Source organism: Aphelocoma coerulescens, chromosome 4A (genome assembly GCF_041296385.1).
Source record: "Aphelocoma coerulescens isolate FSJ_1873_10779 chromosome 4A, UR_Acoe_1.0, whole genome shotgun sequence".
NCBI classification, from domain to species: domain Eukaryota; kingdom Metazoa; phylum Chordata; class Aves; order Passeriformes; family Corvidae; genus Aphelocoma; species Aphelocoma coerulescens.
In genome coordinates this window covers 18,504,909-18,526,126 of record NC_091018.1, presented here as the reverse complement: position 1 = coordinate 18,526,126, position 21,218 = coordinate 18,504,909, and the positions used below count along the sequence as shown (strand labels likewise).

Sequence of the window (21,218 nt, the reverse complement as noted above, 5' to 3'; positions counted from 1 at the left end):
AGCATCCCTTGGGACTATGTGTCAGTAGATACATAGACCAGTTCCTCTCAGGGAATGTGGAAAGGTGAGGAAAAAATATCTTTTCCACTAGTGCATGTTTGGTTGTGGATTGCGAGGGACCTCAGGTGTGCCACTGGGTGGTTGTGCCTTAGCCCATCACCTTCCCACCAGCACAGCCCTGCAGTGCCCCAACAGCTTCTGAAAATGATAATTTTTCTCACTTGCTTTGCCAGGCTCCTTCTTCAGTTGCCCAAACTCCTGGTGGCAGGAGCCACCTTTGCGTTTGTCTTGGCAGGATTTAGTCCCAGCATTATCAGGTGCTTGGAATTTATGGGCGAAGTGACAAACTGCGTAACACGTGGGATGCAGAGCAAAAGCTCTCTCCGTTTTCTGAGGTTTAGAGGGGGAGTTTCAGCAGCAAGAACAGGTTTTGCTGTGTGTTTGAGAGGGTGAAAGGAGCATGTCCTGTAGCCTCTTCCCATGAGGAAAAAACGTGTGGGGGAAGTCTGCTCCTGTGGGGACCAGCAGAGTGTAGTCACCTGCTTTGAACTGTGCTGGGGTAAAACAGCTTTTGTGCTGTTTCTGGACACCAGGGAGAGCATTTTAGGTGGCTTTTGTGCCCTCAGGGCAGGCTTTGTGGGCTTCACTATGGACATGGAGGGGAAGTAGCTGCCTTGCCAAGGGGAAGGAGATAGTGCCTTTCTCCCTCAGCCCCGTGCCGTTGCTGGGGGGTGTCCCTGGACTCTGCTCCCTCCCCAAAGGCAGCAGAGCTCCAGCTCAGTGCTGGTTTGTATGGGTGGCTCCAAACCCCCAGCTTTTGGATGCTGTCTCTTTGGATGGATATTAGACTTTGCTTGAGGGGTGAAAACGTGGTGCCACAGTTGGCAAACAGCAGCCCCAGCTGGGAGGCTGGGACAGTGGCATCCAGGGCGAGCCGTGACCCCGCGTCCAACCAAGGATGAAGACGGGTGGCTGATTTATGGCAGAGAGGAGCTGGGGGTCTCTCCGAGTGGAGCTGGAGGCGAGTTGCCATGGAGATGGGCTAATAAAGCACCGGCAGCAGCCGGCTCTGACGCTGCTCCGGTTGCAAAGAGCGGGCGGGCGGGGAGAAGGGGCAGCTGCCACGTGGGGATGGAGAGAGAGAAGGTGACACCAGCAGAGTGGGACAGGAGCTTGGTCTGTAAGGCTGTTGAGCTGTCCCTGGGTGCTTTAAGAGTGGAAGGGAATGGGAGAAAAGAGCCCTCCTCTCCCCGCTCTTTGGGATGCAGGACATCATCATGGTGCTCCTTGGCGGTCAGTGGCCAGCAGCTTCCAGGGAAAGGCAGAGGATCCTTGTTCTGGCCTCCTGACTGCTCCAGCTGCCTGTCTGCAGGCTGGCTGCTTTCCCTGGCAGCAGGAGAGGACTCCAAAGTGGATGTCAGCTTGCAGGGACCACCTCACACAGGACTGGCACAAAGGAGTCCGCTGTGCCCAGCACTGGGTCCTGTTTTCTCCACATGCCAGCTGCTCCATGCCAAGGCGAGTGCCTGCACACCAGCAGGACCTTTGTAACTGCAGTGCCCTCCCTGTGCTGATGATCTTTCATCCTTGGAGCTGCTCTGTGCCTCCCAGTGCCCCTGTGGGAGGTGTTACTGGGACATGTCCCTCTCAGCGTGCTGCCCTCCTGCCTTTCAGCGCTGGGGAAGCTCAGCTGTGCCCTGGCTCAGTCCTTCACTGCAACATACCTGCAGCCAGCTTCCTGGGATGCTGACTTTGGGTGTAGGGTGGGAAGAATGGGGATAGGCTGGACTTGCCCCCAAGAGCTGTGTGTCCTGGGGCTGTGCTGCACATCCCTAAGCTCTTGCTCCAACCTGCCCCTGCAGAATGGACCCTCCTGCTTGGCTGTTGTGGGGCTGAGATCTGCAATTCCATTCAGTTCAAGGGCATTGCAGCGTGGACCTAAAACCAAGCAGACTTTTATTCTGGCTTGTTGAGCAGGTTGATGGGAGGGAAAGGCTTTGCTAACTATTAGCAAGATATTCCCAGGCTGCTGTACTTCCATTTTGAGAGATTACTCTTCAGTAATATGGTGACAGCCATATTTTAACCTTGGTCACCATAAGAAGGGTTTTGCCTCAAAGCCATGAGCTGCTGGACTGTGCCAGAGTTCAGGGAGGTGTTCCAGCAGGTAAAGGCAGACGCAGGGAGGTTATACAGTTTAAAAAAGAAATAAAAAGCCTTATGATGGAGTGATGCATTAAAAGGTAATTGCTTACAGGTTTCACAAGATGTTTTTATGCCTCTTAAATTGATGAATGTATCTACAGAGACTGATACTCTTAACGGAGGGTTACCTTTACTTCTGAATAGAGCAGAGATCAAGGCAATTACAACCAGATATTGATAACACTACCCATACCCCCCAGAGAAAAGGTTGTCTAAAATAGGACTTGTTAAGCTACCTAATGCCTGCTTCCCTGGCTAAAGCCTCTTCCTTCCATCCTGACAGCATCCCCCGTTGTCCAAACCCCTCCTGTGCTACTGCTGGAGAGCCCTTATGTCTTTGATTCCATCCTCATGCACTATCCAGATGGTGGGAGCACTCACTTCCCTTCTGGGTCAGTTGGTTTTCGGCACTGGCTGGGATAAAGGAAGATTTCCATGGCCTCCCTTGATGTCTCTGCAGAGTTAACAGGAGGGGCGAGCAAATCATGAGGGGCGGGAAGATTTTTGGGATCTCTGGTGCAGCCTCTCCACTTCAGGAGGGCTTTGACTGGTGGATATTCTGATTAATGGTTTGGCAGCTGGAAGCAGCCCTCGCTGTGGTGCACAGGTGCCTGCTCTTCCAAGGAATTGCAGCAGCTGATTATGGCTTGGGTCAGCACACCTGGAGGGGCAGAAAGGGTTACAAAGTGCACATCCCAATTTGGGAGGTGTACCTTTCTTGGGTGCTGCACCTCTTGCTCTGCTTGTAGCAACTCACTGTTCATGTGGTGCTTTCTTTTCTGTCTGACTCCAGTTAGTCTCTTCCCCACCTCCACAAGAACTTGGCGTGCACTGTGGCTGCAAGGGGAGGGATTCAACTTGATTTTTGGATTCTTGGAAGAGCTTTTCCAATAAAGGGGCCTTATGCCCAAGACTAGTTCAGGCTGCTGACAGTGTCAGAGACCTCTGAGCAGGGGAGGCAGCTTTTGATTAAGGTGTCTCAGGGCAGAGTGAGAGATGTTGCTCTTGAGGAAGTGTGTGTGACTGTCACTGATGGAAGAACAGGCCTCAAGAGAAGCATGGTTTTTATTGCCTCTGACTGTTGTTAGCACTACTTAAATGTGTAAATCTTGGAACGTTCTCCAATATGAGCCATTTAAAATCCTGAGTCACTTCTGTCTCCGGATATGCCTGTCTCACTGATTCTGTTTCATGCCTCTTCTCATATCCAAGGCAGCTCAATGCCAGCAGCTGAATCAGTTTGGAAAGGAGGAAGAACAAGTATTAGGATGACTTCTGCATGGAAGGCAATCAATGTTCTTCAGGAGGCCAGTTCCCAGGTCTGGTCCCATCCCTGGGCATGGTCATCCTGGTGTATTCACCAGTGGAGCATCACCTCCCAGTGGGAAGATGGTGGGGCCAGATCCTTGGGGCTTTTAGCCAAGGGAATGGCTGTGCCTTGCAACTCCCTGTGGGCTCTTCCCTGTTCCCTTGCCAACACTCCTTTGTTCACAAGCATATAAATGAGGAACAGAAGATGTTCTTGGAGGAAACGTGTATGTAAGCAGGAATTCCATGTGAGGAAGTATGGCCAAATTGTGCTGCTCGCAGGGCTCTTCCTTAGCTGACCATGCCCTGAGTAGGAGGCTAGACTAGCTGCTGATGTTCTGAAATCTCTTCCAATATGAGTTTTCCTATGATCCTATGATTTGTCCTAGTTTTGGAGACCAGCAAAAAGCTCCTCTGCCAGCGTGCACACACAGCTGTCTCCTTGAGTGATGCTTTATATTATGGCAGGAGGAATTCAATGCAGAAACAGACTTTTCTTAAATGGCAGCAGCCCTATACCATGTACTGGGTGCTGTCGTTCATGTGTGACCAGTCTAAGGACAATTAAAGTGTTGGCTGTCCCCACGAGATCTCTAAAGTAAGGTCTCTGCTACTTACGCAAAATATTTTTCAGAGAACAGAAAATAACAACTTGAAGGTCTTGCTGCTGCAGAATTGTCCTGTGAGTATTTAATCTCCATTGTCTGGGGTTGGATGTGATGGTGAGGGCTGGAAAAACTTATCTTGATTACAGTTTGCGGTGGTTCAGCGTTCCTGTAAGAGAGCCAAGTGTTGCAGTAACACTAAGGACGCCTCCTGCTCTGGTCTAAAACATGGCAGATTTGATTGTGGGGGCAGTGGCCAGGTTTTGTTTGAGATGTTGGTCTTCAGATCTTGTGAGCTCCTCAGGTCTTGCCTGTGGACCCTGCCCAGCAGAGCAAAGCAGAACTCTACTGGCATTTAACCTGCTGCTTACAGATACATCTGGAGACACGGGTTAGTAAAGAGCATCCTCAGATCACAGGGGGCTGAAGTTTGGCTTTGAAAGAGAGATGAGGTTCTCTTCCTACTGTCCAGGAATATGTTATGATAAATGCTCCTATCTCCCCAAAGTCAGGATGGCTGTGGTCTGCAGGAATGAGGTAGAACCGTGATTGCCCCTAACTTTCTCCTGGAAGCAGGAACTGGGTCATTTTCTAATACCTCAATGCGGAGAACTGACAGTTAAATTGGATTTAATCACTCATGCCTGGAGGGCCCTTGTCCTGAAGTATGTTTCCGTGTTACTTTAAGTATTCAAAACCAAGAGTATTTTATAGAGGAGCTCTGGGGTGGTCAGCACTGCCTGCAGTGATGCTCCTTTCTCTCACCCCGCACCCTCAGTGATGGAGGGCTGGTTCTGTACCTTGGAGTCAACTGCGGCTGAGCCTTGCAGCGCGTGTTTAACAAGGAGAGCTCTGCAGGGACAATATATTTTGAGTGCGCCTTACTGTCAGCTTTCGCCTTCCCAGCTTCGCTGCCGGGAGGCTCTGCAACACCTCCCCAAGCCCAGCCAGCTCTGGCCAGCCCTTCGTCTGGGCTCCCTGCATTTCCACACCGCTTCTGCCCTTGCTTTCTCTGCCTACTCCTTGCTGCATTTTAACCTCACTTCCTCCTCTCCTCTCCCCTTCCCCGCGTTTGTTCCCCTCTGCCTATCGTTTTATTGCGATATACGCCTCGGCAACCCCAAGTTGCGGGCCAAACTTCCCTGCCCCGGCGGAAGACCCGGGATTCGGCCAGGCCTCGCAGCGTGGAGGCAGCTCGGGGTGCTGCCCACCTCCTCGCCGGAGCATCAGCGCCTCGAGGAGCTCCCCCCTTCAACAGGTAGGGAGCAGCCAGCCCTGCTCTGCTCATCCTCCTGCGCCGAAACGATGGCGGTGCTCTGAGGCCGGGGCTGGGCGGAGGACCCCGGGGCATCCATCGCTTGGGGAGGTGGCCCCAAACCGGGGCAGCGACAGCGACCCGTCCCCGCTGCCTACGCTGCGGGGCGGGCAGCTCGGCACAAAGCGGGTGGGTAAACCCTCCTCCGGCGCGCGGGGAGAAGGAGGAGGAGGAGGAGGAGGAGGAAGGCGGGGGGATGCTGCTCCCCTCCCTCCCTCGCTGTCTGCCTCGCTCGCCGCGGCCGGAGCAGCGCGCAGGCGGCACTGGCAGCCCCGGCCGGGCGGCACGGCGGGCTGGGGCGCGGAGCCCTGCGCAGCGCTGCGGAGCCCAGCGGGCTCCGGCCGCCCCCCGAGCCCCCCGCCGGGGCAGCCGGCGCGCCGGTGAGTGCGGGCGGGTGGGCGGCGGGCGCGTCCCCGCTCCCCCGGGGCATCCCCGGCGCAGACCCGCCCCGGCGGGGGGCGGACGCGGGGGACAGCGCGGAGCCGGGCCGGGGATGAGGCTGCCGGGGGCTGCGCCGGCCGCCGGGTATTGTCTGGGGGGGTCGGCGGACGATAGGCGGAGCGGCGGGGGAAGGGGGGGGCTCGGCCGGGCGGCCGCGGGTTCGGAGCATCCCCGCTCCCGCAGCAACTCCCGCGCGTGTCGGTCCGGAGCGGAGCCGTGCCCCGGTGCTCCCCGCCGGGCATCCAGCCCGCCCGCCTGGCACTGCCGGCTGGCGGACGGGGCGAGCGGCCGCGGGGAGAAATGCCTGGAGGAGAGCAATCCTGAGCCCTCCTGGCTGGAGCCGGACCGGGGAATGCAGGGGAAGGGCTGGGCGGGGAGAAGGGTGTAGTAAAGCAAAGTCAAATTTCCCCCTGAATCCTGCAGCCAGGCCTAGTGGGCACAGATGCTGTGTTGGGCTGGGGAGGGAAGGGAGTTTTGGGGGCTGCAGTTTCTGAGGCTGGTGCGAGGAAGGGGGGGGGAAAGAGCTCCAGGTCTTTTCTCCTTCTCCCAGAGTTACTAGGACTGAGATACGGATCATTAAAAAGGAATAGCCTAATGCAATTAAGTGGCAGACAGTCCCCACTGCAACACTTATCCATTGTTCCTCGCTCTGCCTTCTGCCAGAATGGTTCTCGCCCGGACAAGAGAAGTACAATTGAACAAATAGTTCATTTCCCTGGCCAATTGCATCTGTAGTGTCTCCCTCGAATCTGCTGCTGACTGGCTGCAAATGCAGCAGCGTCCCCAGACAGAAACAGAGAGCCGGGACCCTCTGGTGAAATTCCCGCTGCCGTGGGCTGGCAAGAGCAGCTCCCAGTGGCTGCTCACCCGAGTTGCTCTGACGGCAAGAGCAGAGCAGGTTTGCTCCCTCACCTCTCCATCCTCTTAGTGCCCTTCTGGGGAGTGCAAAGAAGAAAAACAGCAGGTGCTGAGGCAGGACCAGCCCACAACTAGAAGATGCTACTTGTGGTTCAGGCAAGTCTTCTTTCTGTAGTCTGTCTCTTAACTTTTTCCTTGCCCTGGAGGATGTGGGATTTTGGGGTGTTTTGAGGCGATGCTCTTTCGGTGGAGCTTTGCCAGCCTGCCCCTTCAGCCTGTGCCCGTGGTGCCCGGGTGCCCCGCAGTGCACAGCGGCAGGAATGTTCGTTCCTGACCCTGCTGCTCCTTTCCGAGAGAGCTCCAAGCAGCTGGAGGGATTGTGGCTGCACCCGGGCCCTCGGCACCCGCTGGCCCGGAGGCTGCTGTGTCCTTTCCCCTGGAATCTCCTCCCGGTTCTCAGCGCGTGGGGAGGCACAGATGCATTGTCTGCACTGCTGCGAGACACCCTCGGCACTGGGTGACTGCTGCTTTTCCTCGCTTTGGAGCTTCTTGTCACAAGTCTGCATCATGGAGCTTTTCTCCTTCTGTTCTTTCTGCTTTCCTCTCCCTTTGTCTGTAGACTGCCACCTGTCCCACTTCACTCTCAGCTTCTCCTTCAGCTTTTCCTGCTTAATGTGTCCTTTCACCTCGGTTTCTTTTTGTCTAAGTAGACCGTGTCCTCTTCAGCCTGCTTCTCTCAACACTGGAGACAGAGCCCAGCCCCTCATCTCGGTCAGAGTATTCCTGCCAACTGTTTACAAAAAGTAGCACAATACCCAGGCTGAACACTGACATAATTACATACCCAGCCAGAGAGTGTAGTAAATAATCCAGCTTTTCAGGCTTTTGCCCAGTGGTGAGTCTTTTGCCATCTCCTTTGCCCATGGGCTAAATGTATTATACTTGGCTTGCATTTACTCATATTCTAGAAGCACGGAGTCGGTGCAGCCGTGTGTGGCATCACAGTGGATGTACAGGGATGTCTTGCACCATACACACTCCCTGTGCCTGTGTGCATCGTGTGTCTCAATCTGCTCCTGGGGCCAGGCTCTGAAAGTCGTGCTGGGCTCCTGCGGGGGCTGCCAGGGCAGGGGCAGCTGCTGAGGTGTGGGGATTGTTCCATCAGCGAAGGAAAGATGGCTCTGGGGTGAAGGTCAAAAGCACCAGCAAAGAAAACGCAGGGCTTGGTGCGCTGTGTTTGTGCTGCTGGCCAGTTTTCCAGAGGTTGGTGTGTACATGGAATTGCAGACCGTGGGTATTGGCAGCACGGTTGTATTTCCAGTTGTGATTGTGAGCCTGAGTCTGTCTGCAGTTGCTTTGATTGTGAGTCAGTCTGTCTGCAGTTGCAGTAGCTGTGAATCAGTGTCTGCCTGTAATTATGTGGGTGAATCAGTGTTGGCTTGTTACACTATGAGTGCAAACGGTTTCCCATAGCAGTTGTGGGTGTGAATCACTCTACAGTCCCTCTGGATGTGTTTTTGAGTAGAGAGATGCAATACTTGGATTAATTTTGTTTTGATGAGGAAAAACTGTCAAGCGGCTTCTCATTTTGGAAAATTAAAGCTGGGCTGGGAGTTGGGCACGGACCTTATTTCTTCGTTACCAGCAGAACAACTTAGAGAAGAAATCCGCTTTAAGGCTTGCTCCCAAGATTTACATGTTGATCTAAACCTTTAATTTCTTTGCCTGGTGCCTCTGCTTACGAGTGTCTTCTTCTGCTGGCATCCCTTGCAGAGCCGCAGACAACACATTTGGTAACCATCACGTGTGCCTCGTACCTTCTGCGTGTGGCAGATTCACGGGAAGGTTGTTTATGGCTTGTACGGTGTGCGTGTGCTTGCAGGGACGAGCCGGTGTGTGCCTCTTGGGTAGGTGAGCACAAACATTTCCACGCTCGGGAGTCGAGGACTGTGTGGCTCCTGTGCCACGCGCCCCTCGCTGCGAGCCAGGGCTGTTTCTCCACGTAGGTGGTAAACAGCAAGTTTGATCCAGGAGGACGGAGGTGCTGCTGCCGGTTTCTTGGTCTCTGATTTCTGCAAAACGCTGTTGTAGCTTCTGGCCTTCAGCAGCATCTGTGCAGCACCAGAACTAGAGGCGAGCTGGAGAAATTCGGGCGACCTCAGGTGATGGAAACAGAGCACTGGGCTGGATCCAGGCTCCCAAAGCCAGCCTGGCCCTGTGCTGGCTGGTGCCGGTAGAGCTCGGGGCTGGCAGGGCTGGGCTGCCTCGGTGTGTGCTGAACTGGGTGTCTGTGCCTGCGCCGTGCACACGGGCGTCCCAGCGAGCTCATTTCAGAACAAAGGGATGCAAACAACCTGGGAAGCAAAGGGATGCGAGACAGGGGTCTTGTGAAACACCACGGTGCCTTACTCTGCCGTTTCCGGGCTTCCAGATGAGCTGTGGCTGCTCATTGCTGCCCCTGCCCTCAAATGAAAAGATGTTTTTATTGTGAGGGACCCTCCTTTTCAGCTGGAGTGATTGAGAACTGAAGAAAACCCTCGCCAGCGGGGACACAGGGCAGCGTGTGCCTCGCCTGTGTTTATTGCTGCTGCACTGAGCACTTGCTGGCTGCTGTCTCTGCGGAGAGAGCTTGGAGCTTTGCTCAAAGAAGCACTAAAGAGGCACAGCAGTGGTCACCAGAAGCCTGGTGTGCTCACAGAGGGTCAGGGTCAGCTGGACAGAGCACAGCCCGTGCAGGCTGGATGATTATGCAATCCTTGAGGGGTGTTGAAGGACCTCTCCTGCTGCCTGGGACCTGTTTTGGAGAGAGGCTCCAGTGCAATGAGGAAGGGCTTTAATGAGCTTCTTGTGCTGTGTAAGTGCTCCTGAATTTGGGGGTAAATATGCAGGTGTTGTGAGGTCACGTACAGTGCTGTGCTTGGCTGAGCTGCTGTGCAGGTGGGCAGATGGTGCTTGACACCACCAGGCTCTGGATCACCCTCTTCTTCCTGCACAGAAGTGCTTTGATCTGGGATTTTGGGCTGAGGCTGCCTCTTCTTCCCAGTCTCATTTCCAGCTGGCTCCCAGCATCAGCTCCTCGCTGCACAGCCCTCCCCGAGATACCTGACTTGACAAAAGATGAGGAGCTACTGCTGGTCCTGGGGGCTCGGTGGGGGCTGTCAGTGCTCAGCTCCCCTCCAGCTGATGCCACTGGTGTCCCTGCATGGCATGTGGGGATGCTGATCCAATGACACCACAGGTGGACAGCAGTTCTGGGTGCAGCGCTGGGGCAAATCTGCCCTTTGGGCTGGTTTCTGAATGCTGCCTGGGTGGTGAGACTATTGCTGAGTGAATCAGATGGGTCCCCTGGCTGTGTGTGTTCCCAGGAGGCAGTAATTTGGGTGAGATACCCATGTGACTCTCACAAACATGCCCAGGGGGGTTTAGGGGCCTCTTCTGCCTTCATTTCTTTTCTGGTGCTTGCAGTACCCCCCTCTCTGGCCGTTCTCTCAGGGTTTTTTTGCAAGCTTTACCTTTCATTCTCCACCTCCAGAGTTCTGTGTCTCTCCCTTGTCAGCAGTAAGCCTGTGCTAATCACTCTTTCCTGGGAAAGCACTTCAGAATATTTAATGGTTTCTAGAATAAGGGTTTCTGGGAAGATCAGGCTCCGTGTGCCAAGTCAGGAGATACCCAGTGTTGGCACAGTTACTAGGGTACCTAGCTGATTTGGAAGGTTCCAGCACTTTTTTTTTAGTTCCCAGACCCGCTTCAGTGGGAGCAGGGGCTGGAGCACGTCGCTGTCACGAGGGGAAGGAAGGAGGGAAGGTTTTCCAATTCCTTGTGCACAGCCCATCCAACAGGAAGGCTGTATTTCCCTGGAGTGTCGTTGTGCCACGATGCTCCGGACGTCGGACAGAGAGCGTGTCTTGGGGAGGAGTGGGAATGCTCGTGGAGCCCTTAGGTGCGTGGTTCTGGAGACGCCTGCCAAATTCCGTGTGTTGTAAACTCCAGGCATCGCTGGGTTCCAGCTGCAGAGCCTTAGCAGGGCTCCTCAGAAAACCTGCGTTGGGTTCGGCTGTGGGGGTTACCAGCGACTGCACAATTAGTGCTGAACGCATTTGCTAACCGTGCCATTAAGGAACGAGCAGTGGACAGATGGAGGGAGGAAGAAGTGCAGGGCTGCTCTGAACACACCCCATCCCTCTAGACTCCCATCTTGCACACACACAGATGGGAACCAGAAGCTCTGAGGAGATGTTCTTGAACTTATATCAGAGGGGGTCAGTCTAAAGAGTTGTACCACTCTTTTCCGAGCTTGGAAATTTGGGCATTCTGCACTTCTTTCCTCATGGATACTGTGCAGTTTTCCCTTCAGCAAGTCCTAGTAAGAGATTTGAGGGTTTTTTTTTTTTTCTTCTTTGAGGCTGTTAACAGCCAATTAACATTCCTAAACCCTCGCTTGGTTACACGCAGTTAAATGCACGTTGCCTGCATCCTCCCCCCGCTTTCCAGAGGATCAGGGATCCCTGCAGGTATTCAGATCAAGGCGTTGGCTGATTCAGAGCTTTCCTGAGTGGGAAGTGACAGCTGAATAGCCTTGCACGAGGACAGCCCCAGCACGGGCTGGAGGAGCTCCAGTGCTGCTTTTCCTGAGGCACACTCGTGGGTGTTCCCATCCCTTCCCTTTGCTCCAGCTGCTGCTGTGCACCGAGGGACCCCTTCATCTGCTCTGCCATCAGCATCCTCTCCAAGAGCTACTCTTGTGTGCTGAAATCTGAGGAGCTCGGTTACTGGGCTGTTGGAATCTCGAGAGTGATTTTACAAGCTGATTTTAATAGGGAGGCTGCGTGGCCAGTAACTGTTGGGCTTCTAAAACCCTTTGCACCAGCTGGGTTCTTGTGTGTGCCTGTGGCTGGGCTTGCAAGAGCCCCAGGAGAGGGAATAAGTGATGCTGAGAGCTGCTGTGCCCCGGGAACCACACTGGGATCTGGCTGTGGGGAGCTTTGGAAGATGCCCTAAACTGTCTGAATGGTGAAACCTCCTCCTCTGCAAAGGCCTCCGTGTGTTTTCCACCGCGTTTCCTGCTTGGCAGCAGGGTGATGAGCAGGACTGGGCCTGCTTCTCAATCCATCTCCAAGTGCAAAGTAGCCAAAGAACGAGGAAAACGCCCTGCAGCCTCTTCTATCCAACTTCCCAGGAAAAACACAGTGCAAGAACCGAAGGAAAGGGGTAGGAAACAGTGCCAGGCTGTTTTCCAGGCTGTGTTGTCCCTCCCAAGCCCGTAAGTGCAGCCATAGCAAAACCCCATTTTGGGGACGTTCTCAGTGTGAACAAACTGAGATGTGGCTGGCAAAATATTCACTTGGGCAAGTAGTGAAAACAGATTTTCCTCCCAGTGCAGGTGTGTAGAACTGGTTCTGATGCTTCAAATGAGACTTAAGCATAAATTTGACTTAGTTCAAGCAGCCCCGTTACCCTTGGCTAGCATCTTCCTCATCAGAACTATCCAAAGTGGAAAATTAACCTTCACCTCTGCAGAATGTTGAAGGAAAACTCCCTGAACAATGTTTAGTGGAAATGATGTTGTTTAGAGCTTCTTGGCACCCACATGGAAGGTGTTCTGGATTTTATCACTGCTCCTGACCCTCTGAATTACCTTGTTCCTCCATTTTCTGGTACTCTTTTCTTCAGCTTCACTTTTCCCCTGTTGGTGCAAAATGTTCCCCACCCACGGTCTCACCAAATCTGATCAAGATGGTCCCAGATGTTCTAGAGGAGTTCCTGCAGAGCCAGGAGGCACCTGCTGCAAATCCAAAGTGTCCTCGTTTGTGTGGAGATCCCTGGCCAAAGTCTGCTGGCTGTGCAAATTCTGCCCAAACAAAGCATTTTTTGAAATCAGCAGCTGAATGGGAAAATGTTGATCCCAGTGAAAATTCTCAGCGGTGTTTTGGGGAGGGGAAGAGTGAAGAGAGCAGTGGTTCTTGTATTTTTTTATATATCTTTTTTTTTTGCTTTTGGCTAGTGTTTGAAATTGCCTTAGGAAAAAAAAATCAATTAAATATTGTTGTGTAATATGCAAGTTGAAGTGAAATGAAAGGGAAAAGTTGAAAGGAAATCCGCTGAGAAGCTGCTCATTGAAGAAGTTCTGAATTTGCCTTGTAAGGAACATCAACATTTTATCTGTCCTTGTCGTGATTTGGATCGAGTCTCCCCGAAATGTTGGAATTTCCCACAGAACAGATGCTCAGCCAGTTAATTTGGGCTTCATCAGCAAATACGTGAATTTCCAAGGCTGTGTGTCCCTTGTCAGCTGGAAGGTGGCGAGAGCCAGAGGAGCCATCCCAAATCAGGGCTTTTCCCACCAGAGCTGTGGGTGTGTCCATGCCAGAGGCTCCTGCAGCCTCCTTTGCTGTGAGGATGAGCTTCCCCGGGTGGAACTCAGGTAGAATCCTGATTAAATCAAGCCTGAGCACACTGTGCCTCAATTAATCCTTGCATTAATTTTCGAAAGGATTTTAAGTGAGTGATGGGGAGGAAGAAGATAAAGGTAACCAGGGCCAAATGCTGGGTTTGTTTTTTTCCCCCTGTGCCTGCTCCTAGTGAATATCTTGCCAGAACAAAAGCTGAGGTGGGTGGTGAGGACTGGTGGTGTCTGGCTCTTACCTTCTGCCTGCCTGGCAGCTCGTGTGCTCCTAGAGCTAAAAAACAAGCACCAGGCACAGCCTCCAGGAAGACTGTAGGGCCAAAATGCTGGGGGGGGGGGGGGCAGCTAAATGCAGAAATGTGACAAAACATCACCCAGCCTGGCCTCGTGCCTCTTCTCTCCCAGGGGCAGGGGTAGCCAGGTACTCCTGTGTGATCTCCAGGTGTTTCCATCCCGCTTGGCTGAGCCTCCTGCTCCCTCTGCACGGGATTTCTGCTGGGGCTTCCCCTCTCCCATGTCCCTGTGCAGAAACCCCTGCTCCTTTGCAGCACTAAGGTAGCTCCCCTGCTCCCTTCACCCTGGGGCAGCCTCACCTGGCTGAGATTTGCTGTCCAGCTGCTGAGGTTTGGCTTTCCCAGCCCCTCCTTCAGTGCTGGAAGGGGCTGCCTGAGGCTCTGCAGCGTTGAGTGGAGGAATCCAGAGGTCCCATTTGGCTGGCACCAGCATCTTGCCCTGGTTTCTGCGTGCTGTGATTGACTGGAGCCTTCACTGCTGGCTCTGGGGGCTCACAGGGGCTGGCTGTGCCTGGCTGCCACGGTGCTGAATCCCCCATGTGCCAGACAAGGAGCGTTATGAGGGGGAGATGTCACGACAAGCTGTATTTATCCAGGCTGTTGCTTGGCAGTGCTGCTCCAAGGTGCATCAACATAATGAGATACATAAAAGGAGAAGGCAGTTAAATGTGCAATAACATCACAATAAAAGTAAAACTGAGCATTAATGAAAACTCTGAGCACGCTAAGTGTAGTATCGTCGAGCATTCCCACCACCTTGGGCCTCGGTGGTCAAACTTAATAATAATTTCTGGCAGTGTCATTACCAGAATTAGATGAGGGTTTAACTGTCTAGAAAAAGATGTTGGGGAAAAAAAATGTGTCTTGAGACTTCACAAGTGGTTCTGCTGTGTGGATGTCACTGAGGTAGCAGAGGCACCGGGTGAGCTGCGAGGGGCAGGTGGTGACTGGGACTGCAGGGCAAGGTGGAGGAAGGGATGGGTGGAAGAATAGCCAGTGTGGTTACTTTGGAAATGGAGCTTTGCACTTGCTGCTGAAGCACCTGGGGAGCTGCAGGATCTGCTGTGAGGGTTTTATGTGTATTGACCTGCTCGGCTCTCACCCCACAGTGCGGTTTCCCCAGGGCCAGCAGTGCTCCAGGGCACGCTGCTGCCTTTGTTTCCTGGGGGTTCCCTGAGATTTCAAATATGGGACCCCAGAAATACTGACTGCTGCCCAACATTAAAAACTGAACTGTTTGCTTTTCCCTAGTAAATAAAATCTCTTTTCTCTCATTTCCCTCCCTGGCAGGTTTTGGAGGCTCGTTTTGCTGCACGCTGACACCATGGCACCGAAGCTCCCAGGAATGGGGCCCTTCTCCCTCCTCAGCCTAGGAGTCCTAGTCCTGGTTCTGGCTCTTCCTGCTGATGCTGGGTAAGGTGGTGAGTGCTGAGCTGTTGGCCAAGGCTGCAGTCCTCTTGCTGAACTTAAATATCCTGGGGTCAGGACCTGCATGAAGTAGCCCAGGGCAAAGCACCAACAAGGGTCTCTGCTGTGTTTGACCCTCCCCTTGTCCCTGTCCCCCTGCATTTCACCCAGGGACTGTTCAGTCCCTAACGTGGCTGACACTGGCATTATTTGAGGTGCTCTCACTGAGGACAGTTGTCAGCATTTTTTGCAACAAAACCTATTTTCAGCTTTGGCCTCTGCACGATTCATTATGGGCAAGGACTCTGCTTGCCTGAGTTTTAACTTGGAAGAGAGATTCCCCCCGCCCCATTTAATATTTTAACACTATTTTGAAGAACAGAAAATCAATCTGCTTCATCTGTTTGGCTGCTAATGGTGTAGTGACCCACGGGCAGCACACCTGAGCTGCTGCAGCACCGTGGTTATCTGCCAGCCCTGGCTGGGCACGCTGCTCTCCTGTGCCTGGGTGTGCAGGCTCTGGCTGTCCTGGTAAGCAGAGTGCTGCTGCCAGCTTCACCTTCCCAGCCTCTGGAAGCTGTCTGGAGGAGATGAAAGCCTGTTAGTCCATGACTGCATCCTGCCAGAGCCTGTGCTGGGTGAGCTCGGGGAGCCCTTCGAAGAAGGAAGACGGAGATGCCGCCAGCTGTGGGGAGAGAGGAGCTGTGCTCAGAGGGACAGAAATGCAAATAATACATGACTTCTATAAAACATTTAGAAAAGCCTTTCGAGTGCCAGGTATGGACACTGAAATGCTGTCTGCTGTTACAAGTCCAGTAGGGATCAAGGACCCTCATGCATGAAAAGACATCAGTGCTGCCCCTGCTGCCCTGTCCTGCCTGTTTTGCTTTGTCTGCTTGGGTCTGGCTTTGCAGCTGCATCCTGAGCGTGCCTTGCCCTGTAAACGCTGACCCTGCCCTCCTACAGAGGCACAGCCAGCCCTGGGCTCTGCTCTCTCACCTCCAGCTGCTGGGGCCAGGTCCCACAATGGCTGTGGGGGTTGTCCCCATCCCCTGTGCCTGCAGCTCTGCCCTCCTCACTGCTGCCTTTTCCTCCCCATCGCGTATTCACTGGAGCCACTGCTCCCTCGCCACCTGCCACGCAGGGATTGCTTGGAATACTGGTCCCCAGGAGGATTTGCTTCCTAAATTGTGTGCAAGAGGACCCCTGTGCCGCTGTGGCACAGCTCCCCAGAGAGCCTGTGCACAGGTGGCAAGGTAATGACTTTTCCTCAAGCCTATCCTAATTAAATTTGCTGTAAACCTCTGTCCTTCCTGCCTAAAGGATTTTAATTATTTTAAAACCCTGATCCCCCACATCTCTTTGCAGTTCCTTTGTGCCTTGCTAAAGGGCAGCTTTAGCTTTATGTTGAGGTGAGGTGAGGCAGCCCACAGCTTTGCTGGGGAAGGAATTATTATCCCAAAGCATGTGCCAGGCAGAGGTGCTGCTGGCTCTCCCCTGCCTGCACCTTCCCTTGTCCTGCCTACGCTGCTCTTCCCCCAGCACCTCCCAAGTGAATCCCACACTGCTCACATTGAAGTCAAACCCTCAAATGCCAGGCTAAGTAAAACAGCTTTGAAATTTGTAAACTCATTTTTCCCATCACCGCCGAGCCTCCGCCAGGAGTTCCTTCACAAAAATCCGTCCTCTCACTCTTTATGTGATGGGTAATTTTTAAAGATAGCTTATAAAACATTAATGAATGAGCTTTCATGAGCATGCTAGCTATTCATAAGTTATAGATGGTTATATACTCATCAGCAGACACTGGGACAGATTGCTTTTAGCCATGACATCTATTGAAAGCTGGTACAATTGAAACCCCACTAATTACTGCAGGCATTTGTTAAATTTCTCAAAACTCTGCTTACCTGCAGGGAGTTCCAGTCCCGATGAAAAGCCAAAAGCAGCATTTTGCATTCAGATGGAAATCTTGGGGGCTGTGATGCAGTTTGTAATGTCAGGGGTGGTTTGGATCCGGCTGGTTGTGTTAGGGCTGGGTTAGGTGTTATCCCAGCCATGCCTCACCTCTGTACCCTATGGAAACTGGGATTCCAGCACTGTGTTATCCTCCTGTGTTCCTGGAGGCTCAACTTCCTGGCTTGACCACTCCTCCAGGTGTTGCTTTGCTAAAAAGCAGAGGCCAAGTGGTCCTGTGAGAGGTGGGATGTGACCCCTCAGAGAAGTGGACCTCAGGCACTTGAAATGCAATTTCCCAGAGTGTTTGGTCAATGAAGCCAATGGAAATTAATGTCAGAATTGCCCAAAACGGAGTATTTCAATTAACTGCAGCATTCTAAATAGTATTGATTCAACCTGACTCTAGAAGTACCCATACCTTGCTCTCAATTTTTCCTCTTTTGCTAGGAAATACTCTTTGCTCTATTTTTATCTCACAGAATCTGGGTTTTCTGTTGGGTGAACATTTTGATAGAGAACTCCAGGCCAGCTCTGGTACTTGTCACCTTACTGACCCTGCACAGTGTATTTACAGGTGCACCAGTAGTGTCAGGGGTAACCATTCTGACCAGATGGGATGCAGCAGGATTAAGCTTTGAACTCCTTAAATAATATTCCTTTTCCTGTAGTTTTTTGTTGGGTTTCTTTTTTTCCCCTGGTGCATGCTCAAACCAGCAGCTGCACACAGCAAAGGAAATAAGGCTGAGGTGGGAAGGAAAGGGGCAGAAGTGTTAGGAAGTGACAATTTAGGGGCTTCTCTTCCCCCAGGATGACACTTCAGATCATCATAGGTGCTGTCCTTGGTAATTGTAACCATGAATTTCACCTCCACCACCTCTGGTTTGTGGCATTCGTGCCACATCCGTCATCCTCTGGCCAGTGCTCCCCAGTTATTCCCTCTCCATTTAGTTCCAGTTTGCCAGTCAGGGTTTCCCTGCTCCCAAGGAGCCCCTGGAGCCACTGCTGAGCATCCCTCTGCTCCAGCAGCCTTTTTTCCTCTGCCTGGCTGGGCTTCCTCAGCCATCCTGCTGCCTCTCTGTGCCTCTTAATCATTTTTTTGGGCCTCATTTGTCTCTCTTTTATTTCCTCTTCCATCTTCCTTGAAAACTCTTCATCTCTATAGATTTTTCTTTTTTGTTCCCTGTTACTTAATCTTCTGCCTTTCCATTTGTTTTGGTCCTAACAGCTATTTGTGCTGGAGAAAGCTGTGCTTGAAGCCACAGTACTCTGTGCCATCCGAAATCTCTTTTAGAGGCAGGTGGTTCCAGAAGGACTCGCAATCTCCTTTTCTGTTGATTGAAAGGAAGACACAAAATGCAAATGTATTACTTGAGCCCCTTGTGTTTGCAAAACTGCACTGAAGGTTTTGTTCAGTGAGATGTGCTTTTTTTAGAGGAATTTACTCCTTGTTTTATTCCACCTGGGGCAGAATGTGTTCTGAGAAGATCATCTTGTTTGGGAGCTTCCAGGCTTCTTGTGCTGAGCAGAGATGGGAATGTGGAAACTCATTTGTTTTTATGAACAGGGAAAGTTCAGCAAACTGCAGAGATAGTTCACTAAGTGTTTCAATGATCAGGCTTTAAGCCTGAATTCTTACTTTTCTGTCTCCCCTCTTCCCTGGGGCAGAGATCTTTGAAATGGCTCAATCTGGCAAATCACTGGTGTCACTTTTTCCATGCTGCCTGTAAGGAGATGGTGGCACTTGAATGACTGAGCTTCCCACAGCCTCTGCTCAGAAAATGCCCCTTCTTAGGGGCAGGCAAGGGACACTGGGGCAGGCTCCCTGTTAAATTAGGGCTCCTAAACCACTCCCCGTGGTGCTGCTGGCTCTGAGCAGGGAAAGGTGGGAATGGGGCAGCAGGGAGGCCTCAGTGGTGAGGTCTATGGGGAGTTGATCAGAAATGCCCTGTGGTGGTGAGTCCTGCAAACACATCACTTTATCAGAAGCTGAGCCCCATCCTGCAGTCCAGGCTGGAGCAGGAACCAACATCCCTTCATTCCCTGTAGCTGCTCGGAGCATGCACAGCATAGATTTCCCTCCTAACCTTTTTCCCCTGGTTTTTCCCCGCTCTGTGTGTGCCAGGCTCTCTCAGAAGCACGTCTCGGACGTCGTGGATGACAGCAAAGACAACATCACCATTTTCACGCGCATCCTGGACAGGCTCTTGGATGGATACGACAACCGCCTGCGGCCTGGGCTCGGAGGTCAGTCGGGTGCTTCCCACAGCTGTGTGGCTTTAGCAAGGAGAGGCAGCACAGATGACTTTTTAAAAACTCTGGTGCTGTCAGGAGGGGAGGCAGGTTCAGTGCCAGGCTCAGCCTGTGGCGGGTTCCCCGTTTTGAGCCTGTGCTGTTTCGCTGTTTGATATCTCGCGGGCTGAGAGGTGCAAGTCCCTGGGTGCTGTGGTGGCCTGTGAGAGTGAAAGGACAGGCTTGTAGATGGAGCAGCTGTGGATAAACTTATTCCTGCTGTTTTAGAGGCTTTACCCTTCCAGAAATGCTGATACATTCAGAAAAGAAAGACATCAAGGGGCTGGAGCGTGTCCAGAGAAAGGCAGCAGAGCTGGGGAAGGGTCTGGAGCACAAATCTGATGAGGAGCAGCTGGGGGAGCTCAGCCTGGAAAAAATGGGGAGACATTCTCACCTTCTACAGCTCCCTGAAAGAAGGCTGTAGCCAGGTGTGGGTCAGTCTGTTCTCCAGGGTAACAAACGACAGGACACGAGGAAATGGCCTCAAGTTGCACCAGGGCAGGTTTAGATTAGATGTTAAGAAAAAAAATTTCACAGAAAGGGTTGTAAAGTACTGGAATAGGCTCTCTGGGGAAATGGTGGAGTCACCATCCCTGGAGGTGTTGGTGTGGCACGTGGGGACACTGAACATGTGCTGAACATGGTGGTGGTGCTGGGTGGACGGTTGGACTTGATGACCTTTTCCAACCTGAACGATCCTGTGGTTCTGTACCACCAGCTTTCAGAACCTTCAGCTCGTGTTGGCATTGCCTTTTAGTCAGTTTGCTTTGCTACAGAGCCTCTATCTCCACATATTCTCAGTTATTTCCTATGCAGCTGTCACCTGGCAAGCTCTCCCCCTGTGCTGCTCTGGGCACCGGGCGCTCACCCAGGCTCTGCTGCCACCATTGCTGCTGCTGCAGAGGCTCTCTGCAAGCTCCTGCACTTGTCTGAGGTGCTTCAGAAAGCAAAGCCGTGGCAGTCACCTTCCCACCTAATGCCTACAGCTCCAGTCAGCATGATGTGAGGGGGCAGAAGGAATGGGGAGATGTGTGGGGAAGGCAGCTGTGAGGGTAGGGAGATGCGGGCCTGGCTGGTTTCCTGGGGTGTTGTTGCTGTGGCAGAGGTGGCCCCTCTCAGGTGCTGACAACTGTGTGTCCCTGGGGCTGCCAGGGGGATGTCCCTGCACTGCTCTGAGCTCTCCTGCCCAGAAAAGGTGTGCTGCTGGACCGTGACTTCACCCAAAGCTGGAGTCACCACATGCTGTCCCATTTTCTGAAGGTCCTGCTGCTTTCCTGAGCTCTTGCTTGCTGATGGGATCTCCCAGAATGGCACTTTCCTTCCCCAGAGCAGCCTTTGCCTCTTCCCAGCCCCCTGTCCACCTCTGTGCCACAGCTCTCTGCCCTGCAGCTGCCCTTTGAGACCACGCCAGACTTGGGGAAGAAGGGCTTTTCCGGTGAGCATCCTCCTCTCTGCTGTGCTGCAGGACGCAGACAGGAAAGGGTTACCGTGGCTGCATAAGCAATCAATCAGTTTTATTGCTTTTGTTGCTTGTTTCTTTCCCCTGGAATTAACTGTGGTCCCACTAATAGCTTTGCTTCCTCAAGTCTCCCCGAAGGCCGTATTGATTGAACTGAAACGGGTTCTGCGAGGGGACTGAGGGGGCATTTGTGTTCACTGCAGGCTCAGCTGCAGACAAGCCCGTGCAAAGTATTAACAAGAGGACTCCCAGGAGCCCCTTGCTGGGGGAGTTCAAACCTTTCTTGGAACATCTTTGCTCTGTTGCTTTAGATCCTTTAATAACGTGTTTAACATAATAAATTGCCTTTGCCTGAGCCAGCCACTGCGTGTTTAAAGACTGCTTTCACCTCGGTGTTCCCCTGCTGAGGCACTCTGGCAGACCCAGATGGGAGGTGTTGATGAGGGCTGCAGGTTTTGGGGGCTCTTGATTTGAGTGAGTTGTCCTCAGTGTGTTCCTGTGTGCATGGAGCAGCCTGGTGAGCCAGGCTCTCCCCACTTTTAGTTGTTTTCCCCAAGGCTGAACCCTTGGAGGTCTCTCAGGAGGAGCATTAGCGGCAAAGACCTTTCCCACTGCTGCTGGTGGCCAGAGAAGCTGAAATGGTCCTGCAGACTCCAGAGTTTGGGGTTGAGGGAAG

The 21,218-nt window shown here is 52.8% G+C and overlaps 1 protein-coding gene across 2 annotated transcripts in view; it reads left to right on the top strand.

Annotated features, from left to right (window-relative positions):
* Window positions 1–21,218, top strand: part of LOC138110568 (gamma-aminobutyric acid receptor subunit alpha-3) — a 91,027-nt gene that overhangs the window by 20,385 nt on the left and 49,424 nt on the right. For both annotated transcript variants that reach the window (XM_069015628.1, XM_069015629.1), the window contains exons 2-3: window positions 14,719–14,841; window positions 18,917–19,038. In XM_069015628.1, the coding sequence (XP_068871729.1) occupies window positions 14,719–14,841; window positions 18,917–19,038 (245 nt within the window). The remainder of the gene's footprint in view (window positions 1–14,718; window positions 14,842–18,916; window positions 19,039–21,218) is intronic.